At 29.8% G+C, this 17,514-nt stretch overlaps 3 protein-coding genes and 1 long non-coding RNA gene across 5 annotated transcripts; 2 read left to right on the top strand and 2 right to left on the bottom strand.

The window, feature by feature from the left end:
• Positions 1–776: 776 nt before the first annotated feature.
• On the top strand, positions 777–3,965 carry LOC130442493 (uncharacterized). The gene is made up of 3 exons (XR_008909778.1): positions 777–879; positions 1,223–1,403; positions 1,500–3,965. It is a non-coding gene; the product is annotated as an uncharacterized LOC130442493 (long non-coding RNA).
• Positions 3,260–10,004, bottom strand: LOC130442492 (2',5'-phosphodiesterase 12). Of its 2 annotated transcripts, XM_056776649.1 has the most exons (6): positions 9,111–9,978; positions 7,904–8,043; positions 4,991–5,101; positions 4,653–4,876; positions 3,932–4,049; positions 3,260–3,626 (listed from the first exon to the last, which is right to left on the bottom strand). In XM_056776649.1, the coding sequence occupies exons 1-6, from the start codon at positions 9,878–9,880 to the stop codon at positions 3,367–3,369; spliced, it is 1,623 nt and encodes a 540-aa protein (XP_056632627.1). In that variant the 5' UTR covers positions 9,881–9,978; the 3' UTR covers positions 3,260–3,366. The 2 variants fall into 2 exon arrangements, with proteins under 2 accessions (XP_056632627.1, XP_056632626.1); XM_056776648.1 differs by having other exon boundaries at positions 4,653–5,101; positions 9,111–10,004.
• Positions 10,005–11,543: 1,539 nt separating this feature from the next.
• On the top strand, positions 11,544–14,383 carry LOC130443159 (solute carrier family 35 member B1 homolog). The gene is made up of 3 exons (XM_056777659.1): positions 11,544–12,389; positions 12,480–12,689; positions 13,978–14,383. The coding sequence occupies exons 1-3, from the start codon at positions 11,820–11,822 to the stop codon at positions 14,161–14,163; spliced, it is 966 nt and encodes a 321-aa protein (XP_056633637.1). The 5' UTR covers positions 11,544–11,819; the 3' UTR covers positions 14,164–14,383.
• A 1,816-nt stretch (positions 14,384–16,199) lies between these two features.
• LOC130443189 (ubiquitin-conjugating enzyme E2 N-like) lies at positions 16,200–17,505 on the bottom strand. Its single transcript, XM_056777702.1, has 2 exons — positions 17,445–17,505; positions 16,200–17,389 (listed from the first exon to the last, which is right to left on the bottom strand). Exon 2 carries the CDS (start codon positions 17,378–17,380, stop codon positions 16,925–16,927), a length of 456 nt encoding a protein of 151 aa, XP_056633680.1. The 5' UTR covers positions 17,381–17,389; positions 17,445–17,505; the 3' UTR covers positions 16,200–16,924.
• Between the last annotated feature and the right edge of the window lie 9 nt (positions 17,506–17,514).

Below are 17,514 nucleotides of genomic sequence, written 5' to 3'. Positions count from 1 at the left end.
AAAGATGCGCAGAACTAACTGAAGCGTTTGGAGAAGAGAAAGGAGGATACACTATTTGTTTCACTTAGTCGGAACACTTTCCACTTATAGGAACTGTCCATATAGAAGAATTACATATATGGTCTTCTTCAATCCGCCTCATTGTTAAACCTGCAGCATATGTACTCTCTACCTATAGCTTTCGCCTACAAAGCACACTGTTACTTTGTCTTATAAATAATAGACAGAAGAAGACAGAAAGTCATCATTTGACACCTGAAAATGCATAAGAATACGACAAGAGATTTTTGCCGTTCTTTGATCCTGCCTGTTTACATGTCTTTTAGAACATAGAGTAGTAAGGAAGGAACGTGTGCTATATCTCACATATTAAAGAAAAGAGACAAAGTCAGCCATTTTGGATAATCATTTTACGACTCACTCAATGTTTGCGACCAAGCAAACATTGAGTATTTTCTAATGTTAAGTTGGGTTTTAGTAGCAGTGCAAAAGAACTAATTCATCCAGTTTACTGAACTGCTTGCACTAAGTCTAGAGTTAGTTCAGCCAGTGCAGCGCAAGACAGTGTAATCTGGAAACGGTGGCACTACATCTTCGTCATCGGACCAACTGAATAGTTTTCCATTTTTGTTAATACTACAAGGGCTGAATCACATCAAATAACCTCAAATACAATAATCAACACTATATCGTTATTTGTATCCGATCGAACTATTTCTATACACTCATGAACTGGCCTGCACTACTCCAGTTCAGTAGTTACTAAGAACAAACTTATACTCTCAGTGATATAAATAGTTTTCAAGACAATAAATTGTTAGTTGTAGTGCTTGTGAAAGTTCAAAATCTGCTTAAAACGATGCTTTTAAAATTACTTCGGTAAGTACATATTATTATAATAATTATGATCCACAGATGTGAATATTGGTCTTTACGTTAAAAATTTTTAAAAACACATCATAGTTGTTCGTAACCTAAATTTTCTCCCAACATGGGCGTACCATTTTTATTTTGTAGTTTATAAACAATGATATCAAATTTAATTTTAATATATCATTATTATTTAGAGAACTTCTAACTTTTTATCATATATTTTTGACTCAATATTTTCTATTCTACTAAGTTTTAATTTTTATATCATATTTATTAATAGTCTATTTATGAATATCAATCAATTTTGTGAAATTGATCATTTAAATCTAATGAAAAGATAAACTTCCAGTTTGCCAGATAAAGAAAATCGGGGAAGCCAATGGATAAATATTGTGGAAAAGGGTAGCTGGACTCCTGGAAAAAACAGTTTCTCATGTTCCAAACACTTTACATTTGATAGATTATCCTCTCTTATTTTTAGATTGTTAGCAAATGCTGTAACTATGATTAGAGCCACTCGAATGAAATATGTAAGTATTTATTTAAATTATTTCAATTAAATTGGTAAACTTGATGTTCCTTATTGTTATTTGTCAAATCAAATTAGATTTTTTTTATATTTTTAGGTGAGATCTGACTACCATTCTGTTGAAGAAGTAACAGCTGCATTTGTAACTGCTTCAGCTTTTCCCGGATCTTGAGACTCTCGATAATTGGTATTCTCTAAAGGGCTAGAGCATAATTTGATGTAAAATGCAATGCAAAAAAAATAAAGCAGCTCTAGACATTATATATGAAAGTAATGCAGGTAGAATTGCTGATCTAAATGAAAAATGGGATCATATTCCATATTTTTCAAGTGACCATGAATATGTTTCAGTATAATAAATATTCCCAATATAAATTTGAAATGTCGCGTTCCGTTACTAAAAAATAACAGACCTCTCTGAAATGAGAACAATGCATTGATGTTTTGCACGGAAATAAACCAGACTTTTGTATCCCCTAATTACAAATAAGTCAAAAGGTTGGTTAAGATATCCTAGTAAGTATGTAATTAACAAATGTTCCACTTGTGAAAAATATTTAGAACTAGAGAGGAACGAAAATAATAAAATTAATGTTACTTAAATATGTTGCCAGGTATTGCAAAATTATAATTAAACATATATTTATTGATTCCACATGGGAACAATCCTATTGAGAGTCCATAAAATTTTGTTTGTCAAGAGTATATACCGAATAAATTTAAATACACGACTACATTTTATTTGTAAAAGTGTTATAAATGTTGACGAAATTAGACAAATTTATACAACACTCATTCAATTTAAGGGTTTAATGTTTTGATAAATTATTCACTCGTAAAAATTTTCAATTGAGTCATTGAAAATATAAATTTCATTTTATAGAAATAGTTTTATCCTATCTATATTTAGGTACGAAGCCACTGATATAGTCTATTTTGCGGCAGCCATTTTGGATAACCATCCCGGTTAACTGTCCTTAACGTAAGAATCATTCCTTACTACTTTATGTTCAAAGACATGTCTACTTCTTTATCAAATTTTAGGGTTACCTTAAATGTTTTCTAATGCCTGTTTTTAGTGACTTCCTAGATTGTAGATTGTTTGTGAAGTTGTTTTGGCTTTGCACTTATACCTAGAAACTATTTTGTACAAGACTCTACAATTTATTGTTCTGCTTCTAAAATACACAAACTCCTCCCATAGGATGTTATTTTTTTAGAGTTTTGTGTCCCACTTCCATTGTGTTAGTAAGACTCCTCAAGGTACTTGAATCTTTCGATAAAATGAGCAGGAAATTGACAGAGTAGATGTTCTTTTGTCTACATAGCTTGCTCCCATGCATATCATCTTAAAATGGCATATGACCAAGTAATAAACTGTCAGAACACTGACCACCAGTTTTATGTCATTTCTAAGCTAATATGGTTATGAATTTTTGGATTGCTTTAAGCTTATAGTGTTTCTTCAATAAGACTCCATCTTATTATTTAGCCATCAGTTCAGTTCGTTATTAATGTGGCGTCGCATGAGGTCACATTTAGTTTGGAGACAAGGGTGTCATCATTACCTGGTATACCCTAGTAACAACTTTAAGGTTACTTTGTTTTTAATAGCTAGTGTTGATAAATTTTTTGGTATTCCCAAGCCAGCTTGGATGTGCATTCAATAACCTTTAGTAACTTCAAGTTCACTGACTTGAATATATTTTTTGTTTGATTAAAATGTTGGTAGTATTTATCTCTCCGCTTGTGCTGTTCTTTTTATTTTTGTAAATTTATGTATTTGTTTGAAACGCCCAATTATTGATAATATACATAGTTCATTAAAGAATCGAAATCCCATCAAAATAGAAAAAATTGATAGTGATAAAATATATTTATAACGTAATATATGTATAAATGAAATCAATGATTAAAATAAAACCACTAATGAATATAAAAATTGCCCTTGAAAGTACATATATTCACAACCACTTTAAATCTGATATCAAAGCGATGTGATCAGATGGAAATACAAAACTGGGTAAAGCCGTATTTGCTGTAACTTCTTCATGACTTGGTAATGGAACTACTTGCGTTACTTCAAAATTGGTCTTTTCATAAAAAATATAATCTAAACATCCTTGAAATTGTGCGGTATAATTAGTATAATTTGGAGTTCCACAAGCACTTGCTAATACGAAAGGTTGCTTCAACTCTACTTCGGTTACAACTTCATCTTTATCTGAAAAGAAAATTCATCAACATTACATGTTCCATTTTTCATAAGATTCAATTCAAAAATTTCATTAATTCGTTAGTATTTTGTGACAGGTGTCAACTTCGAGGTTAAGGATTACACATTTAGCCAGAACAATTGACATTGTTGTAATCCATTTAAGTATAGGTTGTCTGTAACTTGTAATTACTGATTTTTAATCTATTATATAAGATTCTAATTAGATAATCAGAATTACTGTACAAAAAACAAACAACCACCTAATTTATATGTAATGGCTTTAAAAAGCTAAAGCACTAAAAAATACTTACTACTGTGATAATCAATAAAATTCTTGGGCACTTCGCCTTCTGTATATAATTTGAATATCCCACATTCCGGAACACTATTAAAATCTCCACAAAATATTAAAGAAACTCTTTTCGAAGTCTGTAAAAGTACAAAAAAAAATAATATTTATATGTATATATACGAGAGATATCGTTGTGGGATTGTGGAAAAATTAAAAGCAATGTTGTGAGTATTGAAGCACTTTTGGAGCACTCCACCATGACCCAGAAAAATAAGTGAAATTCAAAGAAATTGTAGATAAAAGTAATCCTCAAAAGATCTAAAAAATTGTTTCGAATTAAGGAAATTTTTGCACTTTTTTGCTCATAACTTCTCAAATTTGCAATTTACAAATTGTTTAATTTACAATTAAACAAAAAGTCATATAAATATGAATGTTGGCAAAGCGATTTGCCTCAAATTATGTCTCTACAAATTTTTCATACTATGAATAGTTCGTGAGATATAACGAAAAAAGAGTTTGCACCCCTTTTTCTAATATGGTTGCCGGGCGACAACAAATGGTTTTCCTGTGGACATGCTTTAATTTCACTTGTGAATAGAAGGATACTAAATAATAACTAAACAGCTCCAAGAAAGTACTTGTTCAGGAGGATTTATTACTAATAAAATTATCGGAAAGAGCTATAATGTGCAACGTTGCTCCCAATCAGTAGTTAATACGATATTTAGTTTATTCACCTTTTCCTTTAAATTATTAATAAAATGCTCCAGATATCTTATGGCCAAACCACCATGTAACAACCGTATGTGATCTGCATCTGGATGGAAATATAAATGAGTATTTGCAACTACCAACATTTCTTCTCGATTTGATACATCTAGAACATTGACTTGCATGGTAGTAGACCTGTCTAAAATTCTCTTTGCCAGATTTTCATTTTTAGCGATCTGTTCCCATATATCTGAGAAAATTGGATCTTTAGAAATATGTTCAGAAAAGACAAACCGATGTGATTCTACGAGACTGAACTTTTTTTTGTAGTAGAACAAAGCTAAGCCCTCTGCAACCTCGTTACCTTTGGTAAAAAAATTGCTTCCGTAGCCTAAGTGACTTAGTACTGAGTTCAAATCATACTCGAATACCTTTCTATCTACTTCTTGAAGGCATATGATGTCTGAATTGTAACCTAAAACATTTGAATCGAAATTATTTTATATATATGAAATTAACACACCTATTAATTAAAAATTATTTCACATTCATCTTCAAAATAGATTAAATACAGTTGGGACAAGTGAAGAGTTATAAATATTAGACATAGACAAAGAAAGCAATACAAAGAGGCGAAAGTTGATGAAAAAATCAGTAAGCAGTTAAAGTATTAAGCATTAAACAGAAATTTTCAGAAAAAGCAGAAATTTCAAAAGCCACCTAAATAAATGTTTACAGATCATTTTTTAACCAGTTCTTATGAATTGTAGTCAAATTTGGATAGTTACAAAACCTCTTAAAAGTAAAATACAAGCAACAAAAATGAATTATACATAGTCAATAAAGGAACCAATACAAAATAAAAATATGAAGGACACTTTAATTTAGAACTGATACGGAACAGAAGCGTACCAAGATGGGTGCGGGGGGCCTCCCCGTGTGCCAAAGTCATTGTGACAGAAAGGAAAAAACACCCCAAAATCGTGTTGTGTTAGAAAAAATTCAAATAATTTGCGGTGGTCTGTCAAAATAAAAATTAATCTACATACTCTGTGACTGCCTCTATTATTTGTATCAGAGGGTGCAGCGCGCAGCGTAGCTTCTTGTGAAAGGAGTTTTTTGAAACTCAAACTAATAAAAAACTGAGATCAACAATGAGCCAAGCTCGTCTATCCAGCTTAGCTATTTTATCCTTTGAAAATAGTATCGCTGAAGAAATCGATTGTAATGAGGCTATTTCCAAATTTGCTGAAGCCAAAGTTAAAAAAAAAGAAGTTTTAAGTTTAACAAAGACAAGTGACAGTTATCAGATTGGTAGCACCGCTAATAGAGAACGAGTTTTGATTAACCTTAGTAATAGGCTATTTATTTATGAATGAATTATAAACACCCTAACACCTTGTTTTAACAGTGAGAAGTCCGTAATTTCAACTTTTTTTGTGGGAGGAATTTGAATGTTTTTTTTTAATGGAAAATATATTCAAATTCATTTCTGAGGGGTTAAGATAATATCCCGCCCCGAGTGCCACAAGACCTTGGTACGCCACTGATACCGAAAACAATCCCTGAAAAAATAATTTAGATGGTGTCGACACATAGAATAGATTGGAATAGGGCAGTAAAAAATATGTATCCAAAGAAATAATGGAAATACAATCAATTTATTTTTCTATTAAAAGGATTATTTGGACAGATGTTATAATAAAGCTGAACATAAAAAAGATTTGTGGATGTTTGTCCATGATTAAAAATATGTACTATATAAGGTAAGAACACCAGCGGCAGACATTTGAGGATACTTCTTTAAAAAACAATTTCGAATAAAAAAATTAATGAATATCTTCCATTTTCAATGCAAGGCTATTAGGTAGTTAGTACTAATTAAACTTAAATTACAAGTTCTGAAGATTTTTATTTCTTTGGATATGCATTTTTTTAAATTAAAAGTACAAAGTCCTATACTATCAAAGTCCAACATTGCCAAGTATCAGTGACAGACAGTCTGTTAATAATACTAAACTAATAACCAAATTGAAATAAATAAAATGTTGAAAAATAAAATAGTATAATTCTAATTATTTGAATAAAAGATACAAATCTCATTATCAGTATTTGGCAAATGCAGACTTAATGTAGGAACTTGAGTAAAAACTATTTTTCCTAAACTTTTATTTACATTTTGGCTAATACGATGATATAAAACTGCATGGCGATACATGATACTATTAACATCTGCATTAAGACCGATTTTTTCAACTAATCTGCTAGTTTCCTGGTACACAATATTGTATTAATCTTTGTTAATAGAAATTTCCTCTTTATCATAAATTCAATCAATTCAATCACTTTTTTCTTCTTGTTCTGAAGGAAAAATTGAGGAAGGTCCCATATTTTTCCACTCAGAATATTTTCCATGTAATTTTCCCCAAAGGGTGGTTCTTCATACATTAAACTGTTTTGTAGAAGTAACTAGATGTATACCAGTTCAGTAGGCAGACGGAGCTGAAGACATCTGCTCTATGCCAATATTTTCTTAAGACATGTAAACTTGAAAAAAAGCTGTCCGTCTTTTTGTCTGAATTTATTTTTATGATACAACATATTCTTCATTATACCCATAGTTGACATATTATGTCAACCACCGATACCAATTAAAAAATATGTGTACCCAAAGTCGACACACCCCTCATTTTGAAAACAAAAATGTAACTTTGATTTCAAGTCTCGCAATTTTAATGGTTTTTACCCTAAAGTAAAAAAACTAAAAATATGAAGTATATACTTTCTGTTTGAAATTTAAGGGTCTGTATTTAACAGTACTTAGCGAAATCTTATTAGAATTCACAGAAATATCACAATTTACCTGACATCAATGCAAACATGTCTTGTTTACTCCACTAAATGGAGGAAAGTCAGTTGTTTAACACGGTTAGTACATGAAGGGGATCCTATTTCTAATTTACCTATTAATAGATAGATCGAGACAATGATAGATTTCTTAATTTTGAGGATAAACCTAGAAGTGTTTGTTATAGGTACACTGTCTGGCTCGGTGCTCTTATATATATTGAAAAATAATCTAAAAAACTGCATAAAAGTTATATCTTAGATATTCTCCTATCTAATTCATGTCAAAATTATATTCCAATCTATTCACACAAACTAGAGAGGTAGCTTTCATACATGTTTATTAAAATTTTCCATTATTTATATAACTCTGAACAAATATTGGTTACACACCAAAGAAAAACTTATTTTAACAAAAATGCTTACTGACCTATAATTTCTTTGATGAACAATTGTTTTCTATAATCAATTTCAAGAGCATAAGGTGGACAATAAGGATGCAATTCAGTTCTTGTATAATCAGAATCACAATACAAATCAGCCAAAATATTATAGGTAACAATTCGTAATCTAAAAAGATTCATAATTAAAGAATTTCTTTGGATTCTTCTTTCTTGAACCCTTTTATGTGTCTTGATTTTAGGCACACAAATATCCTTATTTTAAAACCTATAATCATTTCTATAAATTAATGTGTTTGTTGCTAATTGTTTTGATTTTAGGTCTCTTCTAAATGAAAATTAGGTTTCATAATTTTTCAACTGTTATAAAACCCAATTTTCTTTCAGAAGAGACCTAAAATCAAAACAATTTAGCAGCAACACATTAATATATTTTAGAGTTGATAGTAAGTTTTAAAATAAGGATATTTATGTGCCTTTATTAACACTTTTTTCAAAAGTTTAATCATAAGGAAGGTACAGATCTTTGTAGAGGTAAATAATTTTTTTTCATATATTTGCCAAACAGTTTTCGTGAAGGAGTTGATATTTTGGCAGTGATTATAGTCCTAAGGATAATTAATTTCATGTCATCATTTACTCCATCCTTCATTAATACAAAGTAATATTAGTTGACATATATTATAACACATATTCAATTACAGTAAAATAAATGTATACAAGGGTTTGTACTCAAGTTGAAGCAAGTTGATTGGCACACTGTTGTTGGTTCAATCCACATTGAAAGTGATAAACATCATTACATGAAAATATTCGTGATTTAATTCCATTTTTTTATAAAGATGAATGTTTCAAGTATCTATAAGCAACTCAAAGGTACTTGGATGATAATACATTCGTTCATTAAAAATGTCAAACTTTATGATGGCAATGTTAGATTTGACATATTCACATCATTGTTATCATGTTTAAATAGCCACCTTCACTCTTTTAGTTTGAATAAATTAAAAAAATTAATACCAATGGCATAGAAAATAATTTTCAATAATAATGATTAAAAATTAAAGAAAATTTATTATTATAACTCTTATTTTGCACACCAAAACTACTTCGTATTTATATGGAATTGGCTCAAGCGATGTCATGAAATTAATTTTTCTGGATCACTTTATACAAAATTGAATTTCAAAAATTTTACAATTAAACAAGTTACATTAGAGTAAAATTCCAACTTACTCATTTTCTTTGGTCCTTTTTTGAGTAAACAGATGCCTGGTTTCAAATGGACATTTACCAGGATTTGCTTCAACTCTACAAATAGATACACATTCAACAACAGGACCTTCAAACTTTTCATTCTTTGGTATACATGTTAATTTTAAATAATTATTTATATCTTCATTCTGTGGTTGGTATATGTAGTCATTACCAACAATTGTCCAATTTTTTTCATCTACTGACTTTGACCAAGTAAATTGAGATAACAACTTATCAGTAAATACAGTTTCAAATTTGGTGGGATATGTGGGAAATCCTGCTAAAATGGAAATTGGCAAAGATAATTTATCTACCCATGGAGAATTGACAATTACTTTGTATTCTTTGCCCATTATCTTTAATACAATGTCATTATCGGCTTGAAATATTTCTTCACAAGTTTTGTCTTTAGAAACTTCAGAATTATTCAACAGTACCATAACATCTATATTTATACCCACTTCCCCAGCATCTGATTTCTTTTTGTTTTTTTTTTTCACTATTTTCTCAATATTTGATGCCACTCTAGAGGAAAATGTATCAATATTTTCTTCGAGTTTACGATTAAAATTAAAAAGCCTGTCGACCCGTAATTCAGGATTGCTAAATTTTAGAGTTAATTCAAATTGACTACCATTCTCAACATGTCTTAAATACGCCTTTTCCATGTTGAATATATACTTGTGAATAAATCTGTTCACTTGGAATGTGCAAAATATTTTAGGAGACTTTGAAAAAAACCTAAACATAACTTTCAAATCGTTACAATATTATATTCATTTTCAGAGGTTATAGTCTTCTAGTAATTTTTCCAGTACACATCACTAAACATACCCTAAAATTGAGTAGGTTAGGTTAGGTTAACCTAAGATTGGGTATGTTTTGTAGTGTACATCATAGATGAACTACGTGCACATCGGTTACGAACTTAGAGCATAAAGTACTAGTACTGCTCTATGTAGATCACCAACGATAGAAGAAATCCCAAAATAGAGTTTAATTATAAATTTTGCCGCAACTACTGGCAACATTCTATTGAAATTCTATACGAATTGGTTTTGGAAGCTGATACATCCAATAATTTTTTTATCTCAGACTCTCATAGAGGGCGCTAGTTACACGGTTCGTACCACTACCAAGTAGTATGAAACAACTTTTTCAATAATAGAATTATTAAGCAAAATTTCGAGTGAACTTAAACATCATTCAATTTTACGCAAAAAAGGTACTCTTGATAAAACTCGATACTGTGTATCGTTTTCGGTATATTTTCATTAAGTAAGTCTAACCAGTATAGGATCTTGTTTTCCAAAGTTATATAAGTATGGGCACTGAGCTACTGGAGACCTTAGTATGGAACAAACAACAGTTTGAGTCCCAGAACCGCAATACCTAAGATATCCAATAGCTCAGTGTCCAAACTTATTCAACTTCGAAAAACAAGACTCTATACTAATTAGACTTGATTTTTGTGAAATGTTACAAAAAACGAAAACACATAGTCCCAATTTTTTTAAGTGTTATAGATGGGGTCTCATTTACGCGACAAAAAATTGTCAATTCACATAATGCTTACCAATAATTAATAATAATAGTCAATTAATAACTTTATCAATACTTGATACCAGCATCGATTATTACTTTATAATTTTCAAATCAAAATATTTCGAAAACTGTATCGAGTTTTATCAAGAGTACCTTTTTGGTGTAAAATTGAATGATATTTAGGTTCACTCGAACTTTTGCTTAATAAATCTAATATTGAAAAAATTATGTTTCATACTACTTGGTACGAACCGGATAACTAACGCCCTCTATGAGAGTCAGAGATAAAAACAAATTCATTGCATGTATCAGCTTCCAAAACATATTCGTATAAAATTTCAATACACTGTTGCCAGTAGTTGCGGCAAAATCGTAAAAAATGTGTATAATTTTTTCTTCAACGCCCTTTATCTTGAATTCGGATGTCGTTACGAATTTTTTTCCTTGAGCACACCCCAAATATTTTCCAGTTCACTATCTATCCTAAAGATGGGATTACATTTTTTTGAAACACCTTGTATAGTAACACAAAAAAAGTTTCTCAGACGATTCTTCGTTTCTGTGTTTATACCTTTGAATTTAAGTATACGAATATGATTTTTCGGATGGCTTTATTTGTTTTCTGGTCGAAGACGATTGTTCATTCTTTGAGGGATTAATTCTCATTTTTTATTAGCTTATAACACTTATAATATATGTTAAGTTACAAAATTATCATCATAGACAAATTTCAGTATGTTTGGCATGTTTTTCTATGCCTTATTATTTACCTGAATATGTAACGAAATCATAGGACTCGATTTTCACCTACTTAAAAGTAGAAACTTTCTATACTTATCGAGTTCGATGCTTAGAACATAGTGTAGTAGTTTTACTTTACGTTCAAAGGTTGCGAACTATATCTAAAGAACGCCACTTTTCATTTAATTGGACTCTACTCATGCTGTTAATCAGCTAGTGTACCAATTACCAATCAAAAATAGACATGAAATCTCTTGTCAAACGGACGCGTAGCGTAAAGTTTAAATTTGTTATATACTACTAGGTTATGTATACGTAACCAGATGGTATAAAATACTTCAACTTAATATAATAAGCTATTAGTAATAGCTCTTTTTATAGTGAATTAAATACTCTCCAATAATGCACAAAAACAGATTTTTCCTTTATGCAGCTGGGATATTCATGTCTTATTTTTATTTTGGAATAGTACAAGAAAAAATTACCAGAGGAAAATATCCATATGAAGTTGTTAAAGTGGATGGTACTAAGTCCACTGAATATGAAAAATATACTTATGCAGTAACTTTAGTGTTAGTGCAGTGTATTATGAACTTTTTAGTAGCTAAAACTGCAGCAACTCTATGGCATCAAGGCGAAGACACGACCCATAAATTTTATTATGCAAGTATGTCCATAACTTATTTATTGGCAATGATTTGTTCCAATATGGCACTACAATGGGTGCCATATCCTACCCAAGTTATCGGAAAATCCGCTAAACCTATACCAGTAATGATACTTGGAGTTTTAGTTGGTAAAAAGAGCTACGCTCTTAGGAAATATATTTTTGTTTTTATGATTGTATGTGGTATTGTATTATTCATGTTAAAAGATAAAGTAAAATCTCAAACTGAAGAGAGCTCAATAGGTATAGGTGAATTATTACTAGTACTTTCGTTAATAATGGATGGATTAATTGGGGCTATTCAGGTAAGAATTTGTCTTCATTAGGTTGTATAAGATTTTACACATTTTTATATATTTCTCTGCATAGAAACCTGAAAAGAAATTTTTATGTAGGAAAGGATTCGAGCTGAGTCTAAACCCACAGGTGTACAGATGATGGAAATTGCAAATGCGTGGAGTGTACTATTTTTAAGTATAATAATAATAATATCAGGAGAATATTATAAATTCTATGAATTTGCTACTCGATTTCCATATGTAGTCACTAATCTTTTAATGTTAGGAATTACATCAGCTGTTGGACAATTATTCTTGTATTCTATGGTAAGTTTAAAGTTGAACACAGTTTTTAAAAGTTCTACAATGAGGCACTAAGATTTAGACACCTTTCTGGCAGGCTTATTTCTATTTGATATCAAAATAGGTTTTTTGGCGTCATCTCTTTATTGAGGTCTGCCAGCAGATAGAAGAGTAATTTATACTATTGGGAAAAAAATTTTTTGACATGTTTTGTTTTGAACAAAGAACTTTGCATTTAAAACAAAATTTTTCTACCAATCTTTTGAACCATAAGATAACATGTTATATCAATTATACTTCTAATTACTAAAGAAAGACTTTAGTTGCTGAAAACAGAGGTCAGGGCTGTATGGAGATTGGTAAATCATGTTGCAGCCTAAGCTAAGTAGGAGTGTTTTTCCCATATTTGTAATGTGGTGAAGCATTGAAAATCACTATTGATTTGCAAATCACATGTTCCTCATACACCTCAAAGATTTATATGTATTTCAATTGATTTAATATTTTCATATTCAAATAACAAGATGCTAGTAGAATTTCACCAGCTGCTGCACTTGTAATCATTAAAACAAAATATCATCATGCTCTACTTTTGGCAATGCAAATGCCGCTCATATGTATGGATGTAACTTTAATACTATTGTGGGATAAATAGAATTAGAATTTGCTGTATAAAAATAACTTATATATGGATTTCTAATTCTTCTCACAGAAAACCCACAATTTGAGAATTTTACTTCATTCTGTTATCTATTTTTTATTGTTTATAATTATAGTTGTGATTTTGATAACAAAAGTTTTTGATGCTTAGAACTTTTTAATATGCACTACAACTAATCACATCTCTGCTTAAATAGTGTGATTAGTGAAAAAATTAGATGTCTTTTATTGTACTATTGGTGCTTGGAAACTTAACAATCTTATTTCAGATAATATCATGTAAATGGTTTATATTGCAATCTTGTCAGTTTTTTAGTTATTGGAAAAGTGAAAAATAAAGTTAATTTCAAACACTTATTACTGTTAGTTTGTTGTTTTTTGACTTATGACACTATTTATGTACAAAGCTGTTGTCAGGAATCTGGATAAAGTCTGGCATTTTAGTTCTATGTGTGGCCAAATTTCTCATGTATCGGTTTAACTAATGATTTGAAAAATAAATACTTAATTCAGAATTTATTTCATTATAATTTAAAATTCTATGTTTACCAATTGATTTTTTATAAATTTACTTGTATGTCTTTTCATCAAAGTGTCCTGCTTTTCCAATTTTCAGACCTAAATATCATAACTAAAGCTGTTTCATTTTTAGGTATCTGAATTTGGCCCTCTAGTTGTATCAGTAGTTACTACAACAAGAAAATTCTTCACAGTTTTAGCATCTGTTATTCTATTTGGTAACGCAATTTCCATTAGACAATGGATAGGTGCTATAACTGTTTTTACAGCACTTTTTTTGGATGCTTTTTATTCAAAATCTGCACCAAAAAAATTATGAAAATTTCTCATTAAACCATTCCTTTTAATTTGGTTTACTTCAAATTTGTTGACTTCTTCATCTTTATAAAAATATTTATTTTTGTTAAATTATAGATATGATTTGTATACACTATTTTTATTCAATTTCAAAAATAAAAAGTATATTCCAATGGAAATAAAATATCTTTGTAGAGTCCTAGTTTTTATGTTGAGCAAGTAAAGAAGAATATCCTTTTTGATTATTTGTTTCAATAAGTATCTCTTGCCACAACACAATAAAACTGTTTAGCTGAAGCACAAAAGTATGGTGGAAGTCACTACAGATCTTTCTACGGTATCATCCATATGTTACACACCTACACCACAAAAAGGTTTCTAGTGTATTCACGTACGTCTTAGATACATCATTAGGAAAGATTATTGTAAAATGACTTTGACATGGGAGCTACCATCTTCTAACGAATTATGTTCAAATGCATGTGTTTGCTTAATTTGGCTTATACAACTGATCTTTGGTTAGAATAATCAAAGTAAAGTAGCATAAAAAAATAATGGACATCAAAGAATCATTATAGTCTTGTAAACTACTACATTGGCAGATAGAACTGAATTTGTTATAGAAAACATTTTAATATGAATATGAAGTGTACAAATATTCTATTATGGTTCTAGTGACTTATAGATACCTCTGTTCAATAATGTAACAAGTCCAAATAAATTCAAATTTGAGTTATTACATGCATAGAGTAACAATACCAAATTTGTAAATGCTTCAATACCTTAGTGAAACAACTTGTCACAGTATTCTTTGTTTTTCTTTCTAACATGGATGACCATATTACAGGCTACTCCAGCACTCTCCCCATCGTTGAGATGTGTTGCTCATTTTTGTGCTCTTATCAAGTCTATTATCTACCATTATTTTTATATGTTTGTTCCATTATTTTCTTATCTGTCTCACACGCCTTCCTATGTCCTGTATTCCAATTTGCTGTTTAATATCTTCATTCCTTATTCTGTCATGTAGAGTGTTGCTTTATATACTTGTTAGTATTTTCATTTTGACTGTTTTTATCGTCTGTATTGGGTCTTGTTTCTGCTGCCTTTTAATATTTATTATTCCAAACTATATCTTTCAGGAATCCTGAAATTCAAGATGCTTTCATTGTTTGTTTAAAAGGTTTCCGACTAGTTTAGTTGTTTTACTTTAGTGTTAAAGGAATGTAGTAGCCGCATAGTAGATATCATGGAAGAATGTATTTCCCATTTTAATTCTTGCTGTTTTGGGAAGAGTTTCTATTATTTTATCCACTATCAAATTAAATATGAAGGAACTGAGTGAGCCTTCTTGTCTGAATCCTGTGTTTACATTTATATCTTCTGTTGTTGTCTATTCCACTCTGATTGTTGTTTTACACTGGGTATTAATATCTTCTATTGGATTAATTAGTCTATGATTTAGTCCTTTTTCTCTAAATATTTCTAAGACACCATTAAATTCCATTCTGCCAGAAGCCTTGGTCATATTGACAAAGCACACAATATTACGTTGATGGTAGATCTGTTCTTTCAGCAGCCTTGTTATGGTTTCATTGATTTTTTCCAGTAAAGTTTTTGTGAAGATACCACAATAAAAGTGAAAGTATGGATACCACAATTAAAAAGGCTAAAAAAAATAAAACTGGAGTGTTAATGAAATCTGTATTCAGGATATTTATGATTTGGTGTTATTGGATACTGAAATGGAAAAAAATTCATAAAACTGAAAATTTGGAACGATTTGAAAATTATTAAAGTAGAATAAAAACAACTCAATATAATTTCCAAAACTATTTAAACACACGGTAATTTTAAAACTATTGATATCAGACAAAATATCAAACAACTTAAAATTAATTAGGAATAGAAGAAAATCCTGCCTTAAAAAAACGCCTATTGGACAGTGTCAGACCTGTTTATTAGCAATTTTATGAAACTTTTTTATATTAAGATTTCCTGTTAGATCTGCTGAAGTTACCAAACCAACATAAATGTGTTTTTTTAAAAAAATGATAATTTTTCAATTTTATAACAGTTGTTTTTATTTTAAATCTAGTAAAAAAATTAGAACAATTCACCAGTCATCTATCCAGAAAAACAAGTAATATATCATAATTTTAGAAAAAAATCAGTTCAATAGTGTAACAACTCAAAGTTCAAATTTCTATTAGTTTGAAAGAAAATGTCCCAATTTCATTATAATTGTAACAATATTGAATTCATATATCTATGAAGTTTAGCTTTTTAAATGGGTCCTCAGTATAGAAAAGTTTATCAAAATTCCATTTTTTATTACTATTTGGTATTACATTTCCCTATAATAAAAATATGTATTTTGGCATTCATAAAAAGTCACAAGTAGATCTCTAGAAACAATCAGTTTATATTCTCTTAATTTGTATTTATCAGATCAGCAAAATTAATTGCTATTCTTTCATCTATTGAAGTGGAATATTCAATTTTATCAAATCGTACTTCAAAATTTATACCAAATTTAATACGAATTTTCTGTCAAACTCCCAAAATACAGAAAATGTTCACATTAATTAAAAACGAAACCGGGAGATTTTTCAATCTGAAAGCTATAACTAAACTAACTTACTTTGTAAACATCAGATACAAAATTTTAAGGCTACAAGTTTATACATTATCCAAAGATCACATTAAATGAAAATATATTATTTTAACGTTAACATGTTAATAGATAGTATCACAGTCAGTCTTGTGACATTTTCACTATATTATTCCATAGCATATTGTCTTGTCCATTCCTTCGCTTTGAGAACAGCTTCTTGTTCTCGGCTTTTCCACATGTTGGCAACATCATTTGCAAGAGGATCATCAGGATTCGGACTGCTTAATAGTGCTTGGATTGATAACAAAACTGTTCTTACTTGTAGAGCAGGAGACCACTGATCCTTGAGAATATCCAAACATATTCTTCCTAGTTTATCTATATTTGGATGATATATTTTAGTTAAAAATCTTACATTGGGTGGAGACATTGGATAATTTTCAGGTAAAAATAATTCTAGTTTAAATAATCCACCTTCATACGGAGAACCAGCTGGCCCAGCCATTACTACGTGAAAATATCTGCAATTTGATTCATCAGGTGTTGCACTTATACCAGGAGGAGGATCTTTCGATAAATTTTTTGTTTCCACCATAATTCTTTTCTTAGAACCACTCGCCATAATAAATATCTAAGATTTGATTAGTTATTATATACTTGTTGATTTATATATTATTAATTATTACATTTAATGTTTTACCTTTACCGGAAATCAGAATTAGAACTTCAAAAGTTCTGTCAAATGTCAAATACATA

The sequence above is a fragment of the Diorhabda sublineata genome, chromosome 4, assembly GCF_026230105.1.
Source record: "Diorhabda sublineata isolate icDioSubl1.1 chromosome 4, icDioSubl1.1, whole genome shotgun sequence".
NCBI classification, from domain to species: domain Eukaryota; kingdom Metazoa; phylum Arthropoda; class Insecta; order Coleoptera; family Chrysomelidae; genus Diorhabda; species Diorhabda sublineata.
Note: the sequence above shows the minus strand (reverse complement) of the source record. Positions and strands in the feature narration are given on the sequence as shown.

What these genes read in the sequence shown, in the direction of transcription:
- LOC130442492 (XM_056776648.1), bottom strand. Translation starts at nt 9,880, where the DNA reads ATGTTTAGGTTTTTTTCAAAGTCTCCTAAAATATTTTGCACATTCCAA. An exon ending in AAAAGGACCAAAGAAAATGA is followed by an intron (nt 8,044 to 9,110) that starts GTAAGTTGGAAT and finishes GAATCTTTTTAG; the next exon opens with ATTACGAATTGTTACCTATA. An exon ending in GTTCATCAAAGAAATTATAG is followed by an intron (nt 5,102 to 7,903) that starts GTCAGTAAGCAT and finishes CAAATGTTTTAG; the next exon opens with GTTACAATTCAGACATCATA.
- LOC130443159 (XM_056777659.1), top strand. Translation starts at nt 11,820, where the DNA reads ATGCACAAAAACAGATTTTTCCTTTATGCAGCTGGGATATTCATGTCT. An exon ending in GATTAATTGGGGCTATTCAG is followed by an intron (nt 12,390 to 12,479) that starts GTAAGAATTTGT and finishes ATTTTTATGTAG; the next exon opens with GAAAGGATTCGAGCTGAGTC. An exon ending in AATTATTCTTGTATTCTATG is followed by an intron (nt 12,690 to 13,977) that starts GTAAGTTTAAAG and finishes TTTCATTTTTAG; the next exon opens with GTATCTGAATTTGGCCCTCT.
- LOC130443189 (XM_056777702.1), bottom strand. Translation starts at nt 17,380, where the DNA reads ATGGCGAGTGGTTCTAAGAAAAGAATTATGGTGGAAACAAAAAATTTA.